Raw genomic sequence first — 21807 nt, forward strand, 5'->3', positions numbered from 1 at the left:
GAAAGTTAACCACTTCAGGATATACTCCCTTCTTAACTATTCCTGTAATTTACAGTGGTATTTTCTATCTTTTTATCAGTAACATTAGAGTAAAAAATTTTGTTATGCCATGATTTGCATGAGACATATTGCCTAATATGAAGAAATTTTAGGGTACAGAACAGAAGACAATAGTATCAACACACTAAGCTAGAAGCAGGGACAAGAAGAATTGAAAAAAATTATAAGCTGCACCCACTATGAAGTTGGAATAGAACAGGCTATTTCAGTTGGAAGGGACGAACAACAATCATCTAGTCCAACTGCCTGACCACTTCAGGACTGACCAAAAGTTAAAGCATGTTCTTAAGGGCATTGTCCAAATGCCTCAAACACTGACAGGCTTGGGGATCGACCACCTTGTTAGCAAGCCTGTTTCAGTGTTTGAGTTCTTCAGTTGTTCTTATTCTTATAAAAAAACTCATCCAGACAGAGAGCTAGATGACAGGGGGGATTTCATTAGAGCTTAAAAAAAAAGAGCAGACTTCATGAGATTAGCACATACCTTCCGTTTGTTGAGTCTCCCGGGGCTTTCTCTCTCTAGGTTCTAGAGGCGCAGTTTCAGATCGCAATTCTGTAGATTGCTTTTTTTCAAAACTGAACTCTGGAAGTCGTGGAGCCTGAGGTCTAGTTTTTCTTGCAGGATTCAGGAAAAAGCAGTAGGCACACCTAAATGCTACACAAAAGCACACTCAATAAGTAGCCTCACTAATTAATTTCACGTTTCACCTTTATTCCTACACTATATTCTGACTGTCCAAAATACTAAAAACAGAGAATTAAGTAAGTGACTATCAGTACCTGAGAGTACCTCCATCAAATTTACACAAGCTGTTCCATATAGCTCCATTTTTAACTTCAGCATGTTTGCTTCTTAAAAACCTGTTTGCTTTCAGCTCTGCTGCACTTATGAGTACTGCCCACCACTGTGAAAGATTTGACCACAATGAACAAAATAATGCAATTCAGTACCACAAGATGTTGCCACATGGTGTTCTTCTATTCTTTCCTACAAAAGAATTAAGTTGGCAGATTATTTTTTTTTCCCTTATGATGCCACTTTCCTCACCCTTCGAGTAAAGGGATGCTATGGATTCTGCAAGGTATGTCTTACTCTGCTTTTTGAGGAGCATTCTGCTTAATTAAGAAAAAGCAGGTTTGCTCTGGAGAAGTACTGGGTACCACTTAATAGTTAAATGCATATTTCCCCCAGCCCCGGCAAGACAAGGGGGGAAGCGGCAATTTCTTGCACAGTTGAATTGTGAACTCACTTGAGCTAAGATGACATATTGACTACATATCTTTGGTTACATAGGAAACATTCAGCTTATTCTTACAATGCTGTATATTTACTCACAAAATTAAGCGAAACAAAATGAAATAGATGATTTATCTAAGATTCCCTCATTTCTTAAGCATCAGGCTTACACTTGTGGTAGAAAGGAGGCAAAATAAAACATCTGTGTTCAATAAAGAGCTGTGTCTGTCTTAAGTTATTGTCAGCCATAAATTCACATATAGCCCCCTAGGGCTTGTTCCCACTCCTTTTCCGATACCTCCCCAAGACCTTCTTGCCAAAGCAAAATTTTGTTTAAGTTCTGGTAAAAGAGGCACACTTTAGTGTCAGATAGTTTCTCAATATAAAACCCTTCTGAGAACCATTCATAGCCAGTAGTAATTCTCAGGGATGTATTGGAGGAGGCTTATTTCTACTGAATAGTTTTCTACACATAAAAATCCTTGGCCTGAAGGTTGCAATAAAGTACTTCTCTAAGTCTTGAAGTGAATCTTAAGGTACAGAGTAATAAGTTACTATAAAACTGTTCCCTTATGAAGTGGCACTTCACAGTGCCAGTTAAGTACTTAACTGCAACCAAAATGAAGTATAATGCATGTTAGTTATGAAACATAAGCCAACTACTAGAGAGTCTACCACAGATTAGCTCTTACCTATGTATTCAAACTCCTCCTTCAAAGCCATACCATTGTGTGAAAAACATTGCTGACATATAAGGGCGTACCTAGAAAACATGGATAATATGTAATTACATACCTTTAAGTAGTAACACACCGAAGTGAGATGCATTTTACCTTAGATATTGACTAATAGCTTAGATATTTACTCTTAGAAGGTAATTTCCACAGTGAAATTATTACCCTTTAAAGCAAACCAAATCTGTATATTAAATAATAGTTTTTAAAGTTGGTTTAAAAACAGTAAAATATTCTTAGCTACAATTTAAACCTCATGGTTTGACATATTTTTAATATCATCATTGTCAGAAAATAACATCCAAATTAAGTTTATATTTCATTAGAATACAGTCAATATGAAAAGTGATCATGGTTAACATGAAGTTCTGATATGTTTGGACAGTTCTGAAGGCAATCTGAAAGCATTTGTAATGGTAATAAAGCTGAAGTGCTAAGATAATCAAATTTATTTTTTTTTTTAAGTTCAAAATATAATTCATTTACCCACTTGAGCACAGATTTTTCTCTTTGTATCACATGGCTAATACCACTAAAGCAGAGGTTAATTTTGTCAAAATGTTATCATTTTTTCTACAAAGAGATTTCAGGTGAAGCACTGAGAAAGGGCCATTTCATTGTGAAAATTTCAGACAAATTAATTTGCAATTCTTGATGCATCTGGCTTAGAAAAAAAGGTTAAGAAGCTTCCTATCTCTTAAGTGTTTAGGTATTTCTTTTAGCCACATTTTACCTGTTCTGAGGACCATCACCAACCAAATATTCAATAACTCTATCCACAACTCCTCTCTCTCGAGGAAGAATGGGTCTTGCTAAAGGAGGGCCTGGAGGATGAAGACCTAGGAAGACATGAACTATGTAAAAATTATTTTCAACTATATTATTATATGTAATCTGATATTTCACTGTGTGTGCTAGTGTAATAAAATAATTGCACCTACCTAATATACATGCCCATATTTCTTAGTCCTCTAGGAAAGCTGTAAGATTTGTAAACCCACAGTAGTTGAAAGTTCCTCTTCTGCTCCTTTAGCTTATAATCTTACTAAATCACTCTACTTTTACACCTTGGATACGTAATTAAATTTATAGTTTCTAAAGAACTTAAGGCACTTAAGGTATTTAATGATTACTCATAAATAGAGGCTTTTTAAGCAAAGAAAGACTCCTTATTTGAGTTTTCTTCATATACTCTCAACTCTGCATATTCAACACTTCAAGTTCACACCAATAAATCTGATAAAATCAATTAAAACAGCAGAACTAAAGATGTTACTAAAGAAGCACGCACTGGTTTCTGTGTAATTACTATATCGCAAGAGCATGCCCTCAGTATGCATTCAGTCTACACGTTAAACTTGTCTAGCCATTTGGCATTTTGGTAATCCCATGTTTGATACTTTCAGATTTATGCTTAGTCAAAGAAGCCAGAAGGCCTCTATTAAGATATCATTTTTCATATCCCATGTGTTTAACAAACTACTATCAAAATAAAACTCCATTAAGAATAGGTAACAGCAATAGCTGGTACCACCTTTTTCACCTCTGTTTACATATGGCAGTTAAAGTAGACCAGTGGCATAAACTTGCCTTTCCACAAAGTTTTAAAACATCTGGTCTATTGTACAAGACCACTACAAGCTGCCAATTTCCATTTATGTAACTTTGAGTTCTTATGTCTACCTTCCCTTCCAGCCTTAAAACAGAAGATGCTAGGCATAATAAGCAAAACACAATTTGGTAATAAACTAAGTCTGAATCATTCAGATGTGACCATTCAAATAACTAAGTATCTTAAACTCCTTCCCAAGGCCACGTGCCTGGTCAAGAGACATTTTGCACAAGCACAGGAGGTATTAAGTTACAGAACTTTCAACAAACAGATACCAGACAGATAGTCTGGAATGCAAGATAATTAAATGAGCACTTTGGGGGGGGAAGACTTAAAATGTATTTTCCTAAGACCTTTATGAATTACATTCAAAGGCCACAAAAAAGGATGTTTGAGTAGGACAACGAACCAGTCCTTTCAGAACTCTGAAACTGGGACGAAATGGTCAGCTTCAAGCCACCTGAAGACAAAATTATGAAAACTGACAGATAAGACTCAGTTTAACCCAATGACAAAATTACTTGTAATAATGCAAAGGTCCTATTCAAGCTCAAGATAGTTATGAAGGTTAGACAGAAAAAATCCAACTCATATTAGCAGGTTTCGTACTGAGATGAGCATATGGTAATCTGAAGCTATGCAAGAACTAAGTATATTTAATTCATAGAAGTAAGATTCTCAAGGCGCAAAAAATGACCAGTGTTCTCTCAGGGAAGAGTTCTGACTTGTAGCTGTTCTTGCTACAATATCCAGTAAAAACAGATATACAAGGGGCATGGCTTAAAAGAAAGGCTTTTAGTGACCACAGATTCAGCCTTCAATTCTCTTTTCAGTTTGCTGTATGCTTCCAGTATTTTTCTTGGGAAGATATGTTTCACAGAATCCCCCATAATGCCCAATAAACAAAGAGGAAGCTAGAGGGTAAAACAGACTAAACCCACTATCTGAAGACGCAAAAAGGATTTTAAAAAAAATCCAAATAAAGGACTACCAAGAGAGTAGAGTTTGTTAGCAAGCTGAAGGACACTTCATTGAAAGATACCATGGAAAAAACAGTGGACTTCAAGCTTCTCAGAGGACAGATTTAGCTTTCTTGTAGCACCTTAGCTGGGTACAGCACCAGGACATGCACAGTCATAGCTTCCAACACAACGGATACTCTTTCATAAACATACGCACAGAAGTAACATGTACCTCTTAAGTAGAATATACACAGGCAAAGACAACACAGCAAGTCTTACTATTTGATAAGCTGATCCAAGATAGGCTTTAAGATTAAATACAGCATTAAATGTAACTGCCAGCAATCACCATCTCAAGCCTTCTACCTTTTAACCTTCACAGATTGGAGCAACAAGGGAAAAAGAGTAACTTATGGCAGAATGTGCTACATTGTGGTAAACCTCAAGCTAAATGCCATGTACAGCTAGCCGCCATCCTCTATGGCAAACGTCAGAAACATTGTAGGAATCAAACATTTTCAGCAGTGCCCTCTCAGAGTGCTACACACAGAATGAGACTAATCTTGCCATTAAGGTTGCAATATTTCTAACAGCACAGCCTTTCAAAACACCTTTCATCAATACTGGATAATTGACCTAAATGGACTGTCCTAATCTTTACAAGCACAATAAAATTTGATCAGAAAATACTGCAAGTTACAACCCTTCAATAAGCACAAAAAAGTTTCATGCTCAACAGAAATGTTTTTAAGATAACCCTCATTTTCACAAACAAGGGAACTGAATTCAGGAGATATCAATCAGTGAATGCATGCCCAAGTTATCCCTGTATTCTGTCAACAAGCAGGAACCCAGACAGAAAACCCTCACAGCAGCAAGGCTGAACAAATTCAATGCAACATAAACTGGACCTAATGCTTCATTTTATAGATTCTGAAAAAGATTTCCAGCGAAGAGTTCAGGCAATATGCATTTCCTAAAGCTTCACAAAAACCTGAAAGACCCAATAATTCCATTAAAAAAAAGTGAACAGACAACGTCACTTCACACATAGGTGTGAAGTAAAGATCTGGAGCACTGATACAATCTGCAATAAAATTAAAACTCTAGAATAATTTTGTGAATACTTGGCTAACACTCAAACATGTATTTAGCCCTATATTCAATAGACCAAGTTTTCATACGACCTGTATATCACCAATATATGAAAAGTTTCTAGAAGTTAATAAACAAGGTAAAAACTAAATAAAGAATGAAACATCACAACACGCTCCAAGAACAACTTCAATTACCTGCCTACTAATAACTCAAACCAACCATCTTAGTTCTCATGCTGTTATGGACACCAGTAATTAATATAAACATCAAAAGCAATCATTGTAGAAAGACTGGTCATTTCTGCAAAGCTTGGCAAACTCTCAACTACCTGCTGGTTATTAATTTTCAAACATATGGGAGCTCTGTGGTAATACACGTTAAATTGATTCTCCTCTACAAAATATAGTATAATGAAAATGAATTATTAATCTTCTCTAAAGTAGAGATAATTAAGGCTATTCATATTTGCAAACCATGCATAAACTTATATGCAATGATATTACTCTTATAGATACTGAATTTACCTACTTTTCACTACAGCTACATGACTAAGATTTTATATAGCTGGAAGGTTTGGGGAAATTTAAGAGAAAACAGGGCTTCCACATTAACTGACAATTGCAGTGGCTTCCATTGTTATCTACGATAAAATAACAGGTTTGGTCAAAATACCAGTTATTAGTGGGGGGGGGGGGGAAAATGTGCCTATAAAGCATTATCACAAGAACTACATTAAATATTTTAATTAACAGGCTTGGCAACTGTCCTTTCAAGCAACTACATTAATTTTTTTTCCTTCTTCCTCTAAACCATTTCTGCAGTAAAGGCTGAGTAAGTTGGATGAAATTCAATGTGCCTGAATCTTCCCCTAAGAATAAAACTTTTATATAGCTGATATTTTATTATATAGCCAGCTTCTTAAACAAGGAGCATGCGATTTTAAACTCATTAAGGAATTTTCAGTAAACAGGTTTCAGTAAACGTGGTTTGTAACCAAATGTCCAATTTCCTGGTGCAAGGAGCTGATTTCTGGTACTTTAAGATAATCAAGACTTGCTAATAACTTGCCTTTACCGTTCACTTCGGGGATAAAAACAAATTTAGCAGTTTCATAATACAGGTAAACGATTACTAACAAAAAAAAAGGCTTAATGGGCTCTGCAGAGAAGTGAGAGATCACAACTTTTCATGACAAGTTTATTCCACTACATTAAATTGTATGAACAGGCATTTTAGCATTCAGCTGCCCAGTATCTTCCATTAAGAGACCGGGTGTCAATATATTATGTATAGTCCTACTTTTAGACTGTATCATGGAAGTCAGTAAGCAAGAACATGCAGTTTGTAAGACTTAAGTAACTTAAAATTAAAAGTTAGGAACACAGGGCAGAGAAAAATAATCTTGATCACTGTATAAAGAGCAAAGAACTAGTCCACATTACAGTGGTGCTCAAGAACATTCTTGGCAAGTTGCATCCCTTCTATTTTCAAGACAGCACTTCATCTCCTTTCTTGCCTTGTGATCCAACTTGCCAGACATCCTGCAACAAACGAAAGGCCTGGCACTAACCCATACACGGCTTTACCATCCATGAGAAGAATGAGAACAACGCCTCACCCCCAAAACTCTCAAATTTTGCTATCCCTCCTATGGAATTTAGTTCATGTTCTATTTAATAAAGTCCATCCCATCTGAACACCAAGCCAGAAATCAAGAGAAAAGCATTTTCAGGATATGAAACCAAATTTTAAGGAGCACTCATTTCTACCAGATTCCAACCTGTTGCTAAACTTTCAACTCTTGTACCAAAGTAACAATGTGATTTTAGAAGAATTCAGCTACAACACAGACAACTTTTCTGGTATATTTGGTATTTTACACTTTAATCTATGAGTATAGATTGCATGACTATACCTCCTAGAGTAAAAATTTAAATAAATGTCAAGATGCATGTTAAAAAATATGTGCAGGGTTTAGTGAGAAACATGAATGTATTCTGAAAGTGTTCTCCTCTGTACCTGATTTATATAAGTGTAGAGCTCTTCTAAACTAAGAACATAAAAAGGTATGCTATATTGTTGACTACAGAATACTGCAAAGTTTTATTGCCATTTAAACAAAGAAGCCATAACAGTTAAATGAGCTCAGGCAATAGGTTTCAGCATCAAAAGGTGCCAGCTGTAAAGAGTTATGGCTAATTGAATATGGAACTCCTGCTTAATCAGATAACTGCTCTGCTATTTCCAAATGAAATGCCATTTCCATACTGTCTGAAAATGGCCTATTTTATTGGTAACCAGAGAAAACAATATAAACTGTAAATAACATTAAGTGCTCTGTTTACCCATTCCAGGCACTGAAGTAGCAGGGGATCCAGGGCGTCTTCCTAAAACATTTGACTGCAAGGATGGCACAACAGTCCTTTCTGGGGGTCCACTTAGAGATGATGTGTCTCTCTGCAGATTAGGAGGTGCTGGAACAAGTGACTTTGGAGACCCTTGTTTAGGAGTTGCAGGTGGGGGCGTAGAAGCATTTCTTTGAGCTGTGGTCCTCTGACGAATTTCTGACAAGAACATGTGCATACTGAATTTAACATCTAGCGTTATAAGCAAGAGATTAGTAAAAGTACATTAATATCATTATTCCAATCAGCAAATTACAGAGTCAAACAAAACCAGAAAAGTTTATAACTGAAGATCACCAGCTTCCTGGCTGAGCATGCCATAGAAATAAATCCCAAACAGAATACTATATTTTAATAGCAATAATCATTAACTGTTAAATACTATGGGCAAAATTCTTCTAGAAGAAAATTAGTAGATACCTACCTTACGATTCTGTTCTCTGAGGCAGAATGTTGGAGATACAAACAGCTAGATTCAAATCACAATGTACAGGCAGAACTGACCACTGTTTTTACTCTATGGTTTAAACATGCTTCCAAGCATTTAGCTTTCCATGGGACCAAAAACTATTCAGTCAATGTCCAAAATATCCAGGCTAAGCGCCCAGAGCTATAAAAAATTTTTCAGATTGGATAAATGAAACAATTCTAAAGCCAGAAGAAAACATAATGCTTCATTCAGATCATGTAGTTTCATTCACTTTTTTCAGCAACCCTACCAACAAGCCACATGCTTGGATTGTCATGAAGCCAGACCGGGCTCTGCTGGAACATGTCCTTACTTTTATCTCTTCTCATTCCCCTATCAGAGTTACTATTAAATTGCTATTAAGAAAAACTTAATATGTTTCGTCGGTTCTTCTTACCTGAAGCCAGAGTTTTCATTAACACCAATAGGAATATCATCCCAGTAATATATTAAGGTTTGGATATTATATTATTCATGCAAACCTGAAGTTCCATTATATTTATACACGAGGTTGTTCCCCAAAACAAGCCAGGAACAGTGCTCATGAACAGCAGTCACTATCATCTATTTATCATCCTGCCTATACCTCATCACCTCCAGGGAGCCTTTGAAATACACTATTGCAAAAAACCAAATTGAAATGTAACCCTCACTTTAGGCCTGTGGACATTAACATGGCTAACAAATGACAGCTTAGTCTCTAGAAGGTACACCCTAAGACTGCCTACACCTAAGACTATAGCACTCTACAAAATTAGTGTCTAGCACCCAAATTAGTTTGAACAAGCTTGCTTGTCTTCCTTAACAACAAATGGAATTTAACATTAGAATTGGACTTTAAGTTTCAAGATTAGAGAGATTTTATCAGCTGACTGTGCCAGGCTGGAAGAGTTTAAATCCTCAGCAGGCAGTTTACAGGTCCACTGGCGACATGGGTGTGGTGAAGTCTGAAGGAATGATCCTTGTCCCCGAGAGTACAATACTGCCACGCTAAGCTTCTGGGCTGGAGGAGGCGGGGAGTGCGCGACATCAGCTTACACAAGCTAAGAAAGACTTGCTATCACTGGAGTACTAGGTCAAACATAAAAGTTCTGTTGGAAAATTGCCAACATCTAGTGCCATGAAACTGCACCACACATAGGCCTTGTCTTGCCTACTTACCTGTACATATAAATAGGATTAATATACACCAGAAGAAAGAATAAAAGACACTTTGGTATCATCAGTTAGAAGATCACAACTGCACAAAGTCTTACTAAAAATCCACTTAGTTCACTTTCTTACAGAGCAGAACAAATTACTGGTTTTCCCCTGCCACACCTTCATGTGCATGACTGCATTACCTCACACAACTTTATCATCCAAGTTAGATGACCCAATGAGTATGAAGATTCTGTATTTTAACTTGGTTTTAGCAAGTAAAGTTTGTCCCCTCACTATTTAAACTGTTCAGAATCTGGAAACCATGATAAATTGGTGAGGTAGTTGCAGAAATTCCTTTAAGGTTTCCTTGGTAACTTGTTTCTATTTTGAAAACTGCTCCTGTGTTGAAAGTTTTATTTTAATCAAGAATTCATTTATGATGAACCTCACCATTGACAGCTTTTTGAGATCTTTTTGTGTAAGACCTTCGCAGTAACCTTTCAAGTCTAACTACACTAGAATAACTGCATCATCCTCTCCATGCCATCTGACCAACAGGCATGACTCATCTACAAACAATATATTGATTCTGCCCCATTATTTTATTCATTGTTTACTTTGTGTTACAGTTTCCACCCATGTACTAATTTCAAAAATCAAGCTAAAGGTATGCAATTTCTCACCTCCCCTCAGTTCCACAGATCTTTAAAAAAAATGAGTGATAAACATGAAGCCTAACTCTATAGATATTTAAAATGATCTTGGAACAAATAAAAAGACATTTTAATCCACTGCTAAGATTTTCTTCATTCTTTTTCATTACAAAGCCTGCTTTATTATGGTTTTACATAGAAAAATGTCAAATATCATGACTATAATTTCTACATATGGATGTTACTTCTACATTTTGAAGGCTGTCTTCCTATAGCATGTGGTTTAAGCATGTCAATTTTGGTTGCTTAAAAGCTCTGAGTCTGTTTCGATAGGTCATGGATATATCCATATTTATTCTGAGCCCATAATACACTATTCCTAAGCAATTTCCATGCTATCTGCAAGAGCTTTGCCCCTTTTGCCTGTTCTTTCTGAAGGGTCATTTTTGGCAAGCCTCCTTTAAAAAGGCTTTCAATTTTTAGAAAGTTACTGCTACTTTAATGACTCATTTTTGCTCTTATAAAGATGCTGAACCCAAGCACTTTACAGTCAACATTAGAGAGTTGTGCTTCAGTAGTTTTAGTCTCATTACAGAGGTAAGAATGTAAGACTTGCTGCTAGTTTCCACAAAATGGTATTAGGTTATTCACGAGGCTTTTTTTTTTTTTCTCCTCTCCACTTAGAAGTTCATTTGGCTTTCACTCTACTCTTATTTCATACCTAAGAGAACTTGCCAACACTCTGCTACTCCCCAAGTAAGAGAAGTTACCAGAACAACTTACATTATGAGAAAATGAGAAAGGTTCTCCTTGGCGAGACCAACAGCCCATCCATCCCAGTATTTCATCTCTTAGAGTGGTTATAGATGTTAGTTAACGACAACACACAAACCTGAATGATTTGTGTTGCCTACATCTCTGATTCCACCCCCAGGATCCATAAACGCATTATCAAGAATGTTAGAGTGTACAGCCCTAATGTACATGCAATGGCTAATCATTTTAGTATCACATATGGACCCTGTTGCCCATGAACTCCTCTAATTCCTTTTAAACCTGCTGTCCACTTACACAATAACCGCCCTAATATTCTTCTGCAGTAACCGGATATGATCTATATGCTTCTCAAATTGCCTTATATTGAGATGCAATGTGTTAATAATGAGCCTCTTGCAAAGTTCCAGATTTCCATAACTCAAGTTCCACAAGTTAGCTGAGTAACATGTCCATTGGGTCTCCATGCTAACACAATATACAGCTACTGGTGACGCAGTTTCAATGAAGTTTTGCCATTTTCCAAGGTTTTTTCTTCCCTGAATGATTTTTGTGCATCTGCAACCAACTGTATGAAGACAGATAAATAACTTAAAATTAGAACTTTTATTCTTCAAGCACACTAGAGTCCAAATTCTGCAGTTACCGGCACTGAACAATATAGACAGACACATTACTTACCAGTGCTACTACTCACAACTGATGATTCAGTATGATCTCTTAAAGAATATTAAGATATTGCCAGTGGTGAGACAGCTGTATCTTTCATGTTTACAAGCATAACTATTTTATTTCTCCCTCACTTCAAAACTCCTTGATTTTTGTAGAGAAGAATACATCATTTCTACAGAGCTAGAGCATAATGCAGGTCAATATATAGTTCACATAACTTGTTGGCTTTAGTAGCAAAGACCAACCAAGAGTTTTCTTTCTTCCTCCTTGTGCCTGTACCCATCCCACAGCTTGCAACTATCTGTTATTGCATATTTTTAATTCAGGTCATGGAATGATCTTATTTATAATACAGCACTGCTAACAGTTGTATTAGCACAATGAAGGGAGCAAGTATCAACAATGGGATATTGTTGATAAATATTTACTCCACTGCCAATATATACTCACCCTATTTTCTCATATGGTCAAAGTACTGCTATATGTTTATTAACACTACCCCTCAAAACATTTCTGAATAGATAAAATTGCACTTAAGTTTTCAAATTCCTTTCCCTCTGGATTTCCAGGTGCCTTCTTATGCCAAACTCAAGATTCATCTGAATCATCTGTTAAAACTACAATTTTTTAAGAAGTGCGTGTCAAAATCACAAAAACTGCAAAAAGAGCTAAATACATATGAAAATTGGGGCACTACCAGTTGTTTTTCTGAGAACCAACTATTATGTAATGCTGATTAAATCTTTGTACTAATTAGCATGATGCACAAGTCTCCATTTCAACTGGTAAGTCAAAAATATACCAACCAACCTTTCAACAGCTGTCTCATACGCAACATTGTCCAATCTGATTACACACAGGTCATTATTTACCCTCTTTTCAAAAAGAGTCAATTACAGAGCTCAAGATAAGGAGTTCTGCTGCCTGGCTACTTTGTGTCCAAAGTGAGAAAAGAGAAGATCAAGGAAGTTTTAATGTTAACAAGTTAACGGGTATTTTATTATTCCCAATCACTATAGTTCTATCACGTACTGCATGCACCAAATTACAGCACAAGGTATCATCTAGTTACAGTAAGCTATATACCGCACAGAACAAAAGCTAATATTTGTTTTGGGCAGATATTCAGTGTGAACAGCAATAAGCTAGTAGTTTTTTGATAGCTAAAAATTGAAATAATTACTGCACATACCAAGAACAAGTTATTTAGAAAATAATTCTCCACAATTTCACAAGCTAAAGCCAAACACAGCATGTCCCTCCTGAACTATAATGCATCTACAAAATACAATAGTCTGAATATCCACTTTTACATGGACAAAAAGCAGCACCAATTCTAAATTCAATGTGTTAGAGAACAGATTGGAAAAAGAAGAAAGGAAGTTGTGCTGTATACTAACAAAATTACATAGAATCATAGAATCATTTAGGTTGGAAAAGACCCTGAATATCATTGAATCCAACCACAAACCGTGATAACTTACAAAACTTATTTTCCAAAATCCTTTCCAAGGCTAAACTGCACTTTTATTCAGGATAAAGTAAATTGCTTACTTTAATGTGGATGCACCCAAAGAAGTTGAGTAATGTTTGAATCAGAAGTGTACTTGACATTTTCTCAATTGTGTCCCCACTTAGAGGTCTCTGGTTCACACCACAACACAGTCTCAGAGAGCAGCACTTACATTCTTCTCAAATGAAACTAACCTGAAAGATGCCCTCCACCAGGTCCATGAAACCAGTTTCCAGCTAGTCCTAAGAAAAAACCCTAAATATATTAGTTGTGGTGGTGCATTCATCCCCTGCTTCTCCTGGGCCGCTTGTTGATCTCAGAAATTCCTGTGAAACCTTGGCCTTGGTGTACCGAGTCTGGCGGTTGAACACTGCTTGACCATATCAGAAACTGCATAGCTGAGGCTGGGAACATACTTTTACTGCCTGACACAGGTGTCATCCCCTGATACCTTTATCCGAGTCATAGCTCAAGTGGAACAACACTGAAACCTTGAGAATTTTTTAGTAACTACCACTGGGACTGTGGCCAGGATGGAAATTTACAGATGACTAAAGCCAATCATCTTGTGACCCTTTAAATGGTGGTCCTAACAGAGACCCTTTGAGCTCTCCTGGACCGCAGCAGGCTGCACCCAGCATCTCCCTCTGAGTGAGACGCCTCTCAGAGCTCGCGACCTCTCAAGTCTGTGATATTCGGAGGACCGTCGCCAAAACCTGACGACAGGACCTGGGCTGAAACCCTTCACTCCTTGAGGCTCAACCCTCGCCCATTGAGAAATGCCAAGACATTTGACGTGATTATTTCTTCACTGAACTCAAGGGGAATTTTTAACAGGTACCTTTGGTACATTTATATATATTTCTGTCTCTGTGTGTGTGTGTGCGCACACACATAATCTATAAATACAATCTGTAATTGTAAGTAAGCATAATCTGTAAGTAAGTCACTGTCATTCTAGCTCAATTATAACATGATTTTACTTTGCATACTTTATCCATGTAGTAATAGAGCGAACCTTGCCATCAAACTCTGTTAAGTCGCGCTTTTATAAGTTACTATTAAAATCACTTTCTGTTAATACCTTTGACGGTGATTCTTTAAGCGGCCTCTAAACCACTCATTCGCAACAACAGCGTGAGCAAACTCCTCAGCAACAACTGTTTCACTCTACTAATCTACTTCTGTTATACCACACTTACTAATGTAGACCACAGCCTATAGTGACTGGCTCTCAGAAATACTTCTAACTCTCTCAGAACCTCTCCCTCATAGCCATTCTATTAACAGACAAGTCAAAAATCAACACAACACACCATATGCTGGATCTAACTAACCTGCTTTTGACTAACTCAGAACCCTGGATCAAAAGCACACATACTGTGCTTTGTAAACCATGACATACACAAGACTAGTTAACTAACAGAGGCTGAGCAACTCACTTGTCACTATCACTACTTACACAGCCTGAGCAGAGGGGAAGAGAACAATCTTACAACTCCTTAGGAGTTTCAAAAATGCTGGTGATATCTTTTAATAAAGCCAGGGTGACTAAAGACTTCTCATTGTCTATTTAATATATAGCTAGTTATCTCTAGATCTCTACATAGAAACACACAATTCCAGGCAGTTTCATTCCCTGGTCATTACTTGCATTCTACAAACAGATCTGCCACCCTACTTCTGGAGTGATTTTTAACACATCTCAAGGAGAAGGATGAATATCAAGTTTAAAAAAAAAAAAAAAACAACATAACAAAAAAAACCCAACAAACAAACCAGACTACCTAAACATTACAGGTATAACAGAAAATTCTTGGCAACCACCCCGGAGCTGTATTAAGACAGCGAACAGAACAGGGTGTCAGAATGGCCCTTCAGCCTTAAAAAACTATGAATGCCGCAGAAATGGAATGATGGGAGAGACAGGTAAGGAGCAAACTTGAGAAAAAGCTGCTGTGCCTAGGACACCAGAAGAGATAAAAGCTTTACTGCTATCGTACTGCCCTGCAACTACTCACTGTCAATGTCAACAAGTAAGGATGGGCTAAAAATATTTTCATGACAATTTGAAGCTAAGCAAGAAAAACAAAACAGTGGATTTGACCATGCAGCTTATAACCACCTTTGTTAGTAAATCCAGGTGCTCTGTACCCATCAAAACCAGCACTCCAAGAGTGAAAAATGAGACAAATAGAAGTTCGGTTACTCACAAGAATTAGTCACAAAGTTGACAATTCTAACATATGCTCTAAAGCAATCTGTTTTATGGAAAATTACGCACATCACATTCTGCAGTTTATTTGGAGCACCAGCCCCTACAGGTCTGAGTTGGTTATAACAGCAAATTAGTACTCACACTTTGAGACAGATCCTTGTAGGTATCTTCAGTATTATAATACAAGATTCCCTTTATACTGTGTTAATACTAGCATTTTCAGTTTAACTACAGCGTATTATACTCGACTAAGAAAAACTTAACTGTAGTTTGTTTGCATAAATATCTTTTTTTTTTAATTTTAGTCCACATTTTTAATGCAAACATTCTACTGGGAGAGTGTAGGGGAGAGATCTTTTCAGTCCTGAAACCTGTGTGTGCAATCTACAAACAAGGCTTCCTTGAAACGCATGCAAGTTTTTTGTTTCTTTTATTATTTTATTCAATAGCACCTTTAAATGGAACATCATAAACTAGTGAAGAACTGTCCATTCTTTGCATCTAGAAAGTATCTGATTTCTGCACTAGCTTTGTGGAATCTCTCCATCCACCATACAAAAGTAGTTAAAGCACTCCATCAGGAAAGGTCTAACTAGCCAGAAATAGAAACAGAATTTAAAAGCTAAGTCAATGAACATTTCATAAGATTTGAAAGCACCTTAGTATTCTAGAAAAATTGCAAGTATGCCACAAGAAGTTAATTTTCTCTCTGCTTTAGCATCAAGCAGCATTAAACATCCTGCTGTCTAAAAGCATCAACCTTTAGTAATAGATCCCTTGTCTGAAAAATACAGAACAGTAATGGGCATAGTCTAATAAACAGTCTATTAACCCTAAATAAAGGTCAATTGATCTACAAACGTTGTCATAGACTTCTAGAGTGGAAATTGCTATGAAAGACAAGTATCTATGCTAAAGAGCAGCCATTTTACCTTGTCCAGGGCTATTACCTTGTCCAGGTCTTGGGCTTGCAGATGTTCCAGCAGATGGTAGTTCAGCCTCCTGCCAATTAATTATAAATAACATTATCTGAATGTTCGGCTCCATAATACCTTTCATATTAAATCAGTATCAATACCAAGATTCTTACCTTTGCACTTGATTCTGGATCAAACCTTTCAAGGATTAATTTAGCAGTCTTGTATGTTTCCTTCTCCATTACTTCCTCAAGCTGGAAACAAAAGGTTCCACACGTCAATACAGAATTCTTCAAATTATTTTCCCCCCCATATACTCCCATTTACAAGCAACTTATTAATGTTACCAAAAGGTGAAGCTCAGTCCAATGAACCAGTAGCATGTTCAGATACCTGCAGATTTGCTGTATCCAATAGAAATGAAATTTTGCTTTCAAAAATAGTTTCTAAACTCTAATGGACTACTTGTATTTAACAGCTTTATTGCAAGGAAACACCAAGTATTGCTAATTGTTTACATATAATGAGGAGAATAATTACATGCACCAACTTCAATAATGGAATGTGCAAAAATCTATCAGCCATCATTATTGGAAGTTATTAGACATGACAAGCGAATGACAGGCAATTCCTTAGATTTATTTCCTCATAGCACTTAATGCTATTAATTTAAGGGAGGTCGTTAGCCAAATGCTTTACAGAATAAAGTCTCTGTGCCAATTAACTGCTGTCAGCATCGATTTTAGATTATTTATTAGCAGAAGCAATTAGCTTGCTGCAAATGCTGTGAAAACTCACTAACTAGAGAACAGCCATGGAATTTGCTCAAATGACTTTAAAGGCTGGATCTCCATCTCTACAGTGATCCAAACCGCTTTTCAGAAAAAAGGGAACATGTTCAGAATATAAATAAAAAATTTACTGAGAACTATGCATACTTTAGGGAGTGTAATTAAAGCACTTAATTATTACAGCGTTTTATTTACAATGCACTCAAGTGGCTTTATAGCTAATACATGGGCTTAATTAAAAAAGTAATCACTAGTAAAGTATCATTTTAGTGGTTAACAGCGAACATCAGAAGCAGCTTAACTTTAAAACAGAGAGAGTTGAAGTTATGACAAATAGCTAATATGTATAGAAATTATAATGCATTTTACAGTATCTTAAGCAGACCTTTTCTCCTAGATGTGCTGACTAATGGCCACGTTCAGCTAAAAGTGGGGGTTTCTTTGTTCTTAAGTTTGCTGTTGGCATAAACTGCAAAACTGAAAAGGTCAGTGGTCAAAAAATTAAGTTCTCTCAAACCCATTTATCACTGCTAAAATAACAAATGGTGCACGTTAACATGACTTTTACACCATTGTTTACCTAGTGAGAAACTAAAGTTTCAGCCATTCTGCGTATACAGACCTTGTAGGGGGTTTTACCTTTAGGCAGACCTCAGAATTACAAATAGACCACAGAAGCTAAATAAAATTCACTCAATTTAATGGATACACAGTATCCATTTAACAGCTGACTCCTACACACACAGTACCAGAAGTTTAAGGCAAGGAATACTACCCAGGCTGTTAATTAAGGACTGTTGAAACAAAAGGGAGCGAAGAGGAAAGTAAAAATCAATTTCCTAAACTTGTATTTCAGAAATTAACCCACTAACTTCGTAAAACAAATGCCACACACTGCAATAAGATCAGAATTAAGGGTCTAATAGGAAAAATAAAGTATTTATTGCTTATAAAAGTGAAAACCATAAGGCAGACCTTTATATGAAGGGGTAAGATTAGCGAGGTGAAGCTGCAAAGTGGGGAAGTGTTAACAGTCAGTGTCAGTATCTGGCCCCCAAATCAAAATAAAAAACCCCTAGTCACTTTACGTCAATGAACACATAATGCATGCAATTGTCTTTATAGCCACATAGGAAAATGAGAAATAATCTTCTGCAGGACAAAGTGACCTTTAGGAAGAGAAAAAACAGAATGCTCCACCATCACTTGACAACTTTCCTTATCCAACGCACTTCTTGCTATAGCAGTACTACATAGGATGGCAGTTATTTGTGGATATATAAGTTTTGCAAAAACAGTAACATTATTTTGAAATGGAAAAATTTAGCTCTCATCACAAGATTCAGATGTCAAAGTTATTCTTGTAGTTATTGGATAATTCAACAAGTTACTCTTCATATTTTGAAATTCACATGTAGCTTTATAATTCTAGTGAAGCTGAATCTGAACAAGAATTCAGTTTCGCAACTGACTCTCTACAAATTTCTTGAAAATGTGCAGAAATTTTCAAGATTTCTATAAACACACTTACAGTTCTCATGGTTTCACTTCTAGGATGTATTTTTCTAAAATCATCTGAAATTTGGCTGACAATACCAAATAAGAAATCAAACAGGTCAAAGTTTACTTACTCTTTGAGCAAATCAGTATAATTACTAGAAGGAAATAAGGGCCTGTGTAAAATTTAAATACTATCTCTACGTTTGCATAGCAGAGGAAACTGGCTTGTGCACTGCCACAGCAAGCTCGTTATAAATGCGAATTAACATACCGACTTCTGGATTATTCGCCATCCTGAAGCATAATCTTGGAAAGGTTAACCTAGTGCTGAGCACTGGCTTGCTAACACAGCAAATTGCTCGACACCTCCTGCTCTTTTTCCATAATATACTCTTCTCTGAGATCCAGAACTCTTCCCACAAAAACATTTTCTACTTTCTGCCAAGGGCTAATTCATAGTCTATTATTATCAAGCTTAAATGCTGAGTAACCAGGATCACAAGTGAAGTCTCTATGAAAGTTAATACCAGCCTAATCACGGATTTTTCAAACTTATTTCATGGAATTAATCACATCTTAATAAAGAAGCATGGTCATGTACCACATTCTCTCCTATGAATAATTGTATGGATGGCCTCCTTTCCAACTGGCAACCAAACAGAATTCCTGTGGCAACGACATCAGTTGCTCATATTGAAAAGTAACAAGAGTAATGTATTTTAAGCTTCTTGTAAATGTGATTTAGCAACTGGAAGTCTGAAGTATTGACACGGTGCAAACTACTTATTTGCCATACTGCCACATGAGTTCTTAAATTGAATTACTTGGTATGTCAAACCCAACTATGGAGAGGTATTTCTTTATGTTCACACAAAGCCACAAGATTCATTTCAGTCTACCATGTATGATATGCAAGTACACATAGCAAAAGTTTCCTTAAAATAGGAAATAAATCATTTAAGCCACAATAATCAAGTGTACTCTGGATAGATCCATGCAAACAGTAAAACAACCAAAGTAACTGTTTTATGTGAACAATGCATGAAAGAAATACCTCATTTGATCATTCATCAGTAAATATGATTTTTAACCCTATTTTGAGCTTTCAGTTGCACATTTGCAGTACTCTAGCATATATTGGGTAGATAAGACTGGGCTCACATGATAATCAACTCCCAGTAGAGTTTTTGTCACATACCAAAGGTTATCAAAATACCCATAGTTTTCTATGCCTGGAAGGCTGAAGGCATAAGTTCATTAAACAGTAGTTATTTTAAATAACAAAATTCATATGCTGCATTTTTTTTTCCATTATTAACATAACTCCAAGGCAGCCTTGAAATCAGACTTCCTTTTTTTTTTTCTTGGAAAATTAACAGATGCAACTTTCTAAATTCTTACCTGAAATGGCTAGGAAGTCTGTCCAAGTCTAATATTACACTCAGCCTACTGTAACAGAATAGCTAAGCAAACTTCAGCAAAGTTTAATTCTAACATTAGCAAAGTAATTACTATCTTCACAACTCTGTCCTCAGGCTAAGAATTATCCCATCTTTAAGACTGCTGCTCCAGGTAAAGTCTCCACTAATTCCCACTTGTAGCAGCTTAATACATGTCCTGTGCCCTTGCTTTAATATGCTTAACCCTCTGAACTTGCTCATCCATACACACTGAAGCTTAAGGGCTGACATCCTCATTAACTGAGAACTCTAAGGCCAAAATTGCAGCCACACAATCACGAACACAGAGTATCCCTTACAAACAAGGAGGGGAAAAAAGTTGTATCTAGAAGTAGTGCCTTAATTACAGCTAATGAACTTAATCCCTATCCCCAATCCATAAAGAAATACTCAACGTGTTTTAAAGCATTCACTAGGAAAAAAGTAGAGAGTCAGTTCTGTAACAAGTATTATGCAAACTTTGAGTCAAAGTACAGGACAGACAATATTAATGGGCATTTCCAGATGAAATATCTGTATTTGTGTTTGTCAGGTATTTTACCCACATGAATATCCATGTGATTATGCCACCAAAGACTGAAGCCTTTGAACAGAACTGAAGTTCTACTGAGCAGCTCATTGCACAGCTACCAGGGCATTTTATCTAGTAGATGAGGAGCTTACTCTGTTATAGGTACCCTTCAGCATTTAAGTAATGGCACTAGGGAAAACGTTGACCACATGTCTGTAAAACACAAGTACTGTAACATTTTTCAAAAGGACAATTGTCTTCAATATAAGATCTCTCCAGCAATCGGGTAGCTGAGCTGCAATGAAGTGAAAAACCATAGCTCTTGTGACAGGCTGACAGTGCCGAGACAACAATTTGCATTACAAATAAATAGGAAATACATAATTTACTTATCCCACATACTTTGAGGATCACAATGTAAATACCTTAGTAACTAATTCTATTTGCAAACTCAGTAGCAAATCAGAATCCAACAGGGAAAAAAAATCCCTCCCCTTCCCATTATTTTACTTGGTAAAGATTTTTGTTTTGTTTTACTAAAAAGTAGGTGTTGCTACAGTTATTCACAGCCACAGATATTCCTAAGGAAGTTAATCCAAAATAAAACCAAATCTGAGTATTATCAAACCCAATATTACAGAATGCAATTTTATGAGTGTTTTTGTCTAAAATACAAATTATACTCTGTCTCATTACCTGCATCCACTTCCAGCTCATTTCAACATGCTAGGTTTCATGTATGATGATCTAATTTTAATGCTTAATTTAATACCTTTAAATTATGATGAAACTCCTGAGTCAATCTTATGAGTAAAAAATACCAACACCGTGCTGATTCAAGAGGTTGCAATAAGTCTTCTGGTTCCTTTCTAGGAACCAGGCACCCACAAAATCAGGAGGTAATCATGGACTTTTTATTCCCCTCAAATCGAAAACTAGCTGAGTTATAGATTATTGGACTTCCCAGAACTCTGTTTTACTAATCCTATTTAGAAGTTTGCCTTTCATGACTAAAGCTTGATATGCATATATACTAGTGCCAATTTATATTTCCAGGTTTAAACTCTCCACAGTTACA

General features: G+C 36.4%; 1 protein-coding gene across 1 annotated transcript in view; it reads right to left on the bottom strand.

Annotated features, from left to right (window-relative positions):
- Nucleotides 1–21807, bottom strand: part of KIAA1715 (KIAA1715 ortholog) — a 40025-nt gene that overhangs the window by 6826 nt on the left and 11392 nt on the right. The window contains exons 6-11 of the mRNA XM_009572529.1: nucleotides 16641–16721; nucleotides 16501–16552; nucleotides 8049–8267; nucleotides 2765–2870; nucleotides 1990–2060; nucleotides 545–715 (exon numbers count right to left, since the gene is read on the bottom strand). Of these exons, the coding sequence (XP_009570824.1) occupies nucleotides 545–715; nucleotides 1990–2060; nucleotides 2765–2870; nucleotides 8049–8267; nucleotides 16501–16552; nucleotides 16641–16721 (700 nt within the window). The remainder of the gene's footprint in view (nucleotides 1–544; nucleotides 716–1989; nucleotides 2061–2764; nucleotides 2871–8048; nucleotides 8268–16500; nucleotides 16553–16640; nucleotides 16722–21807) is intronic.

Source organism: Fulmarus glacialis, unplaced genomic scaffold (genome assembly GCF_000690835.1).
Source record: "Fulmarus glacialis isolate BGI_N327 unplaced genomic scaffold, ASM69083v1 scaffold16772, whole genome shotgun sequence".
Lineage (NCBI taxonomy): Eukaryota > Metazoa > Chordata > Aves > Procellariiformes > Procellariidae > Fulmarus > Fulmarus glacialis.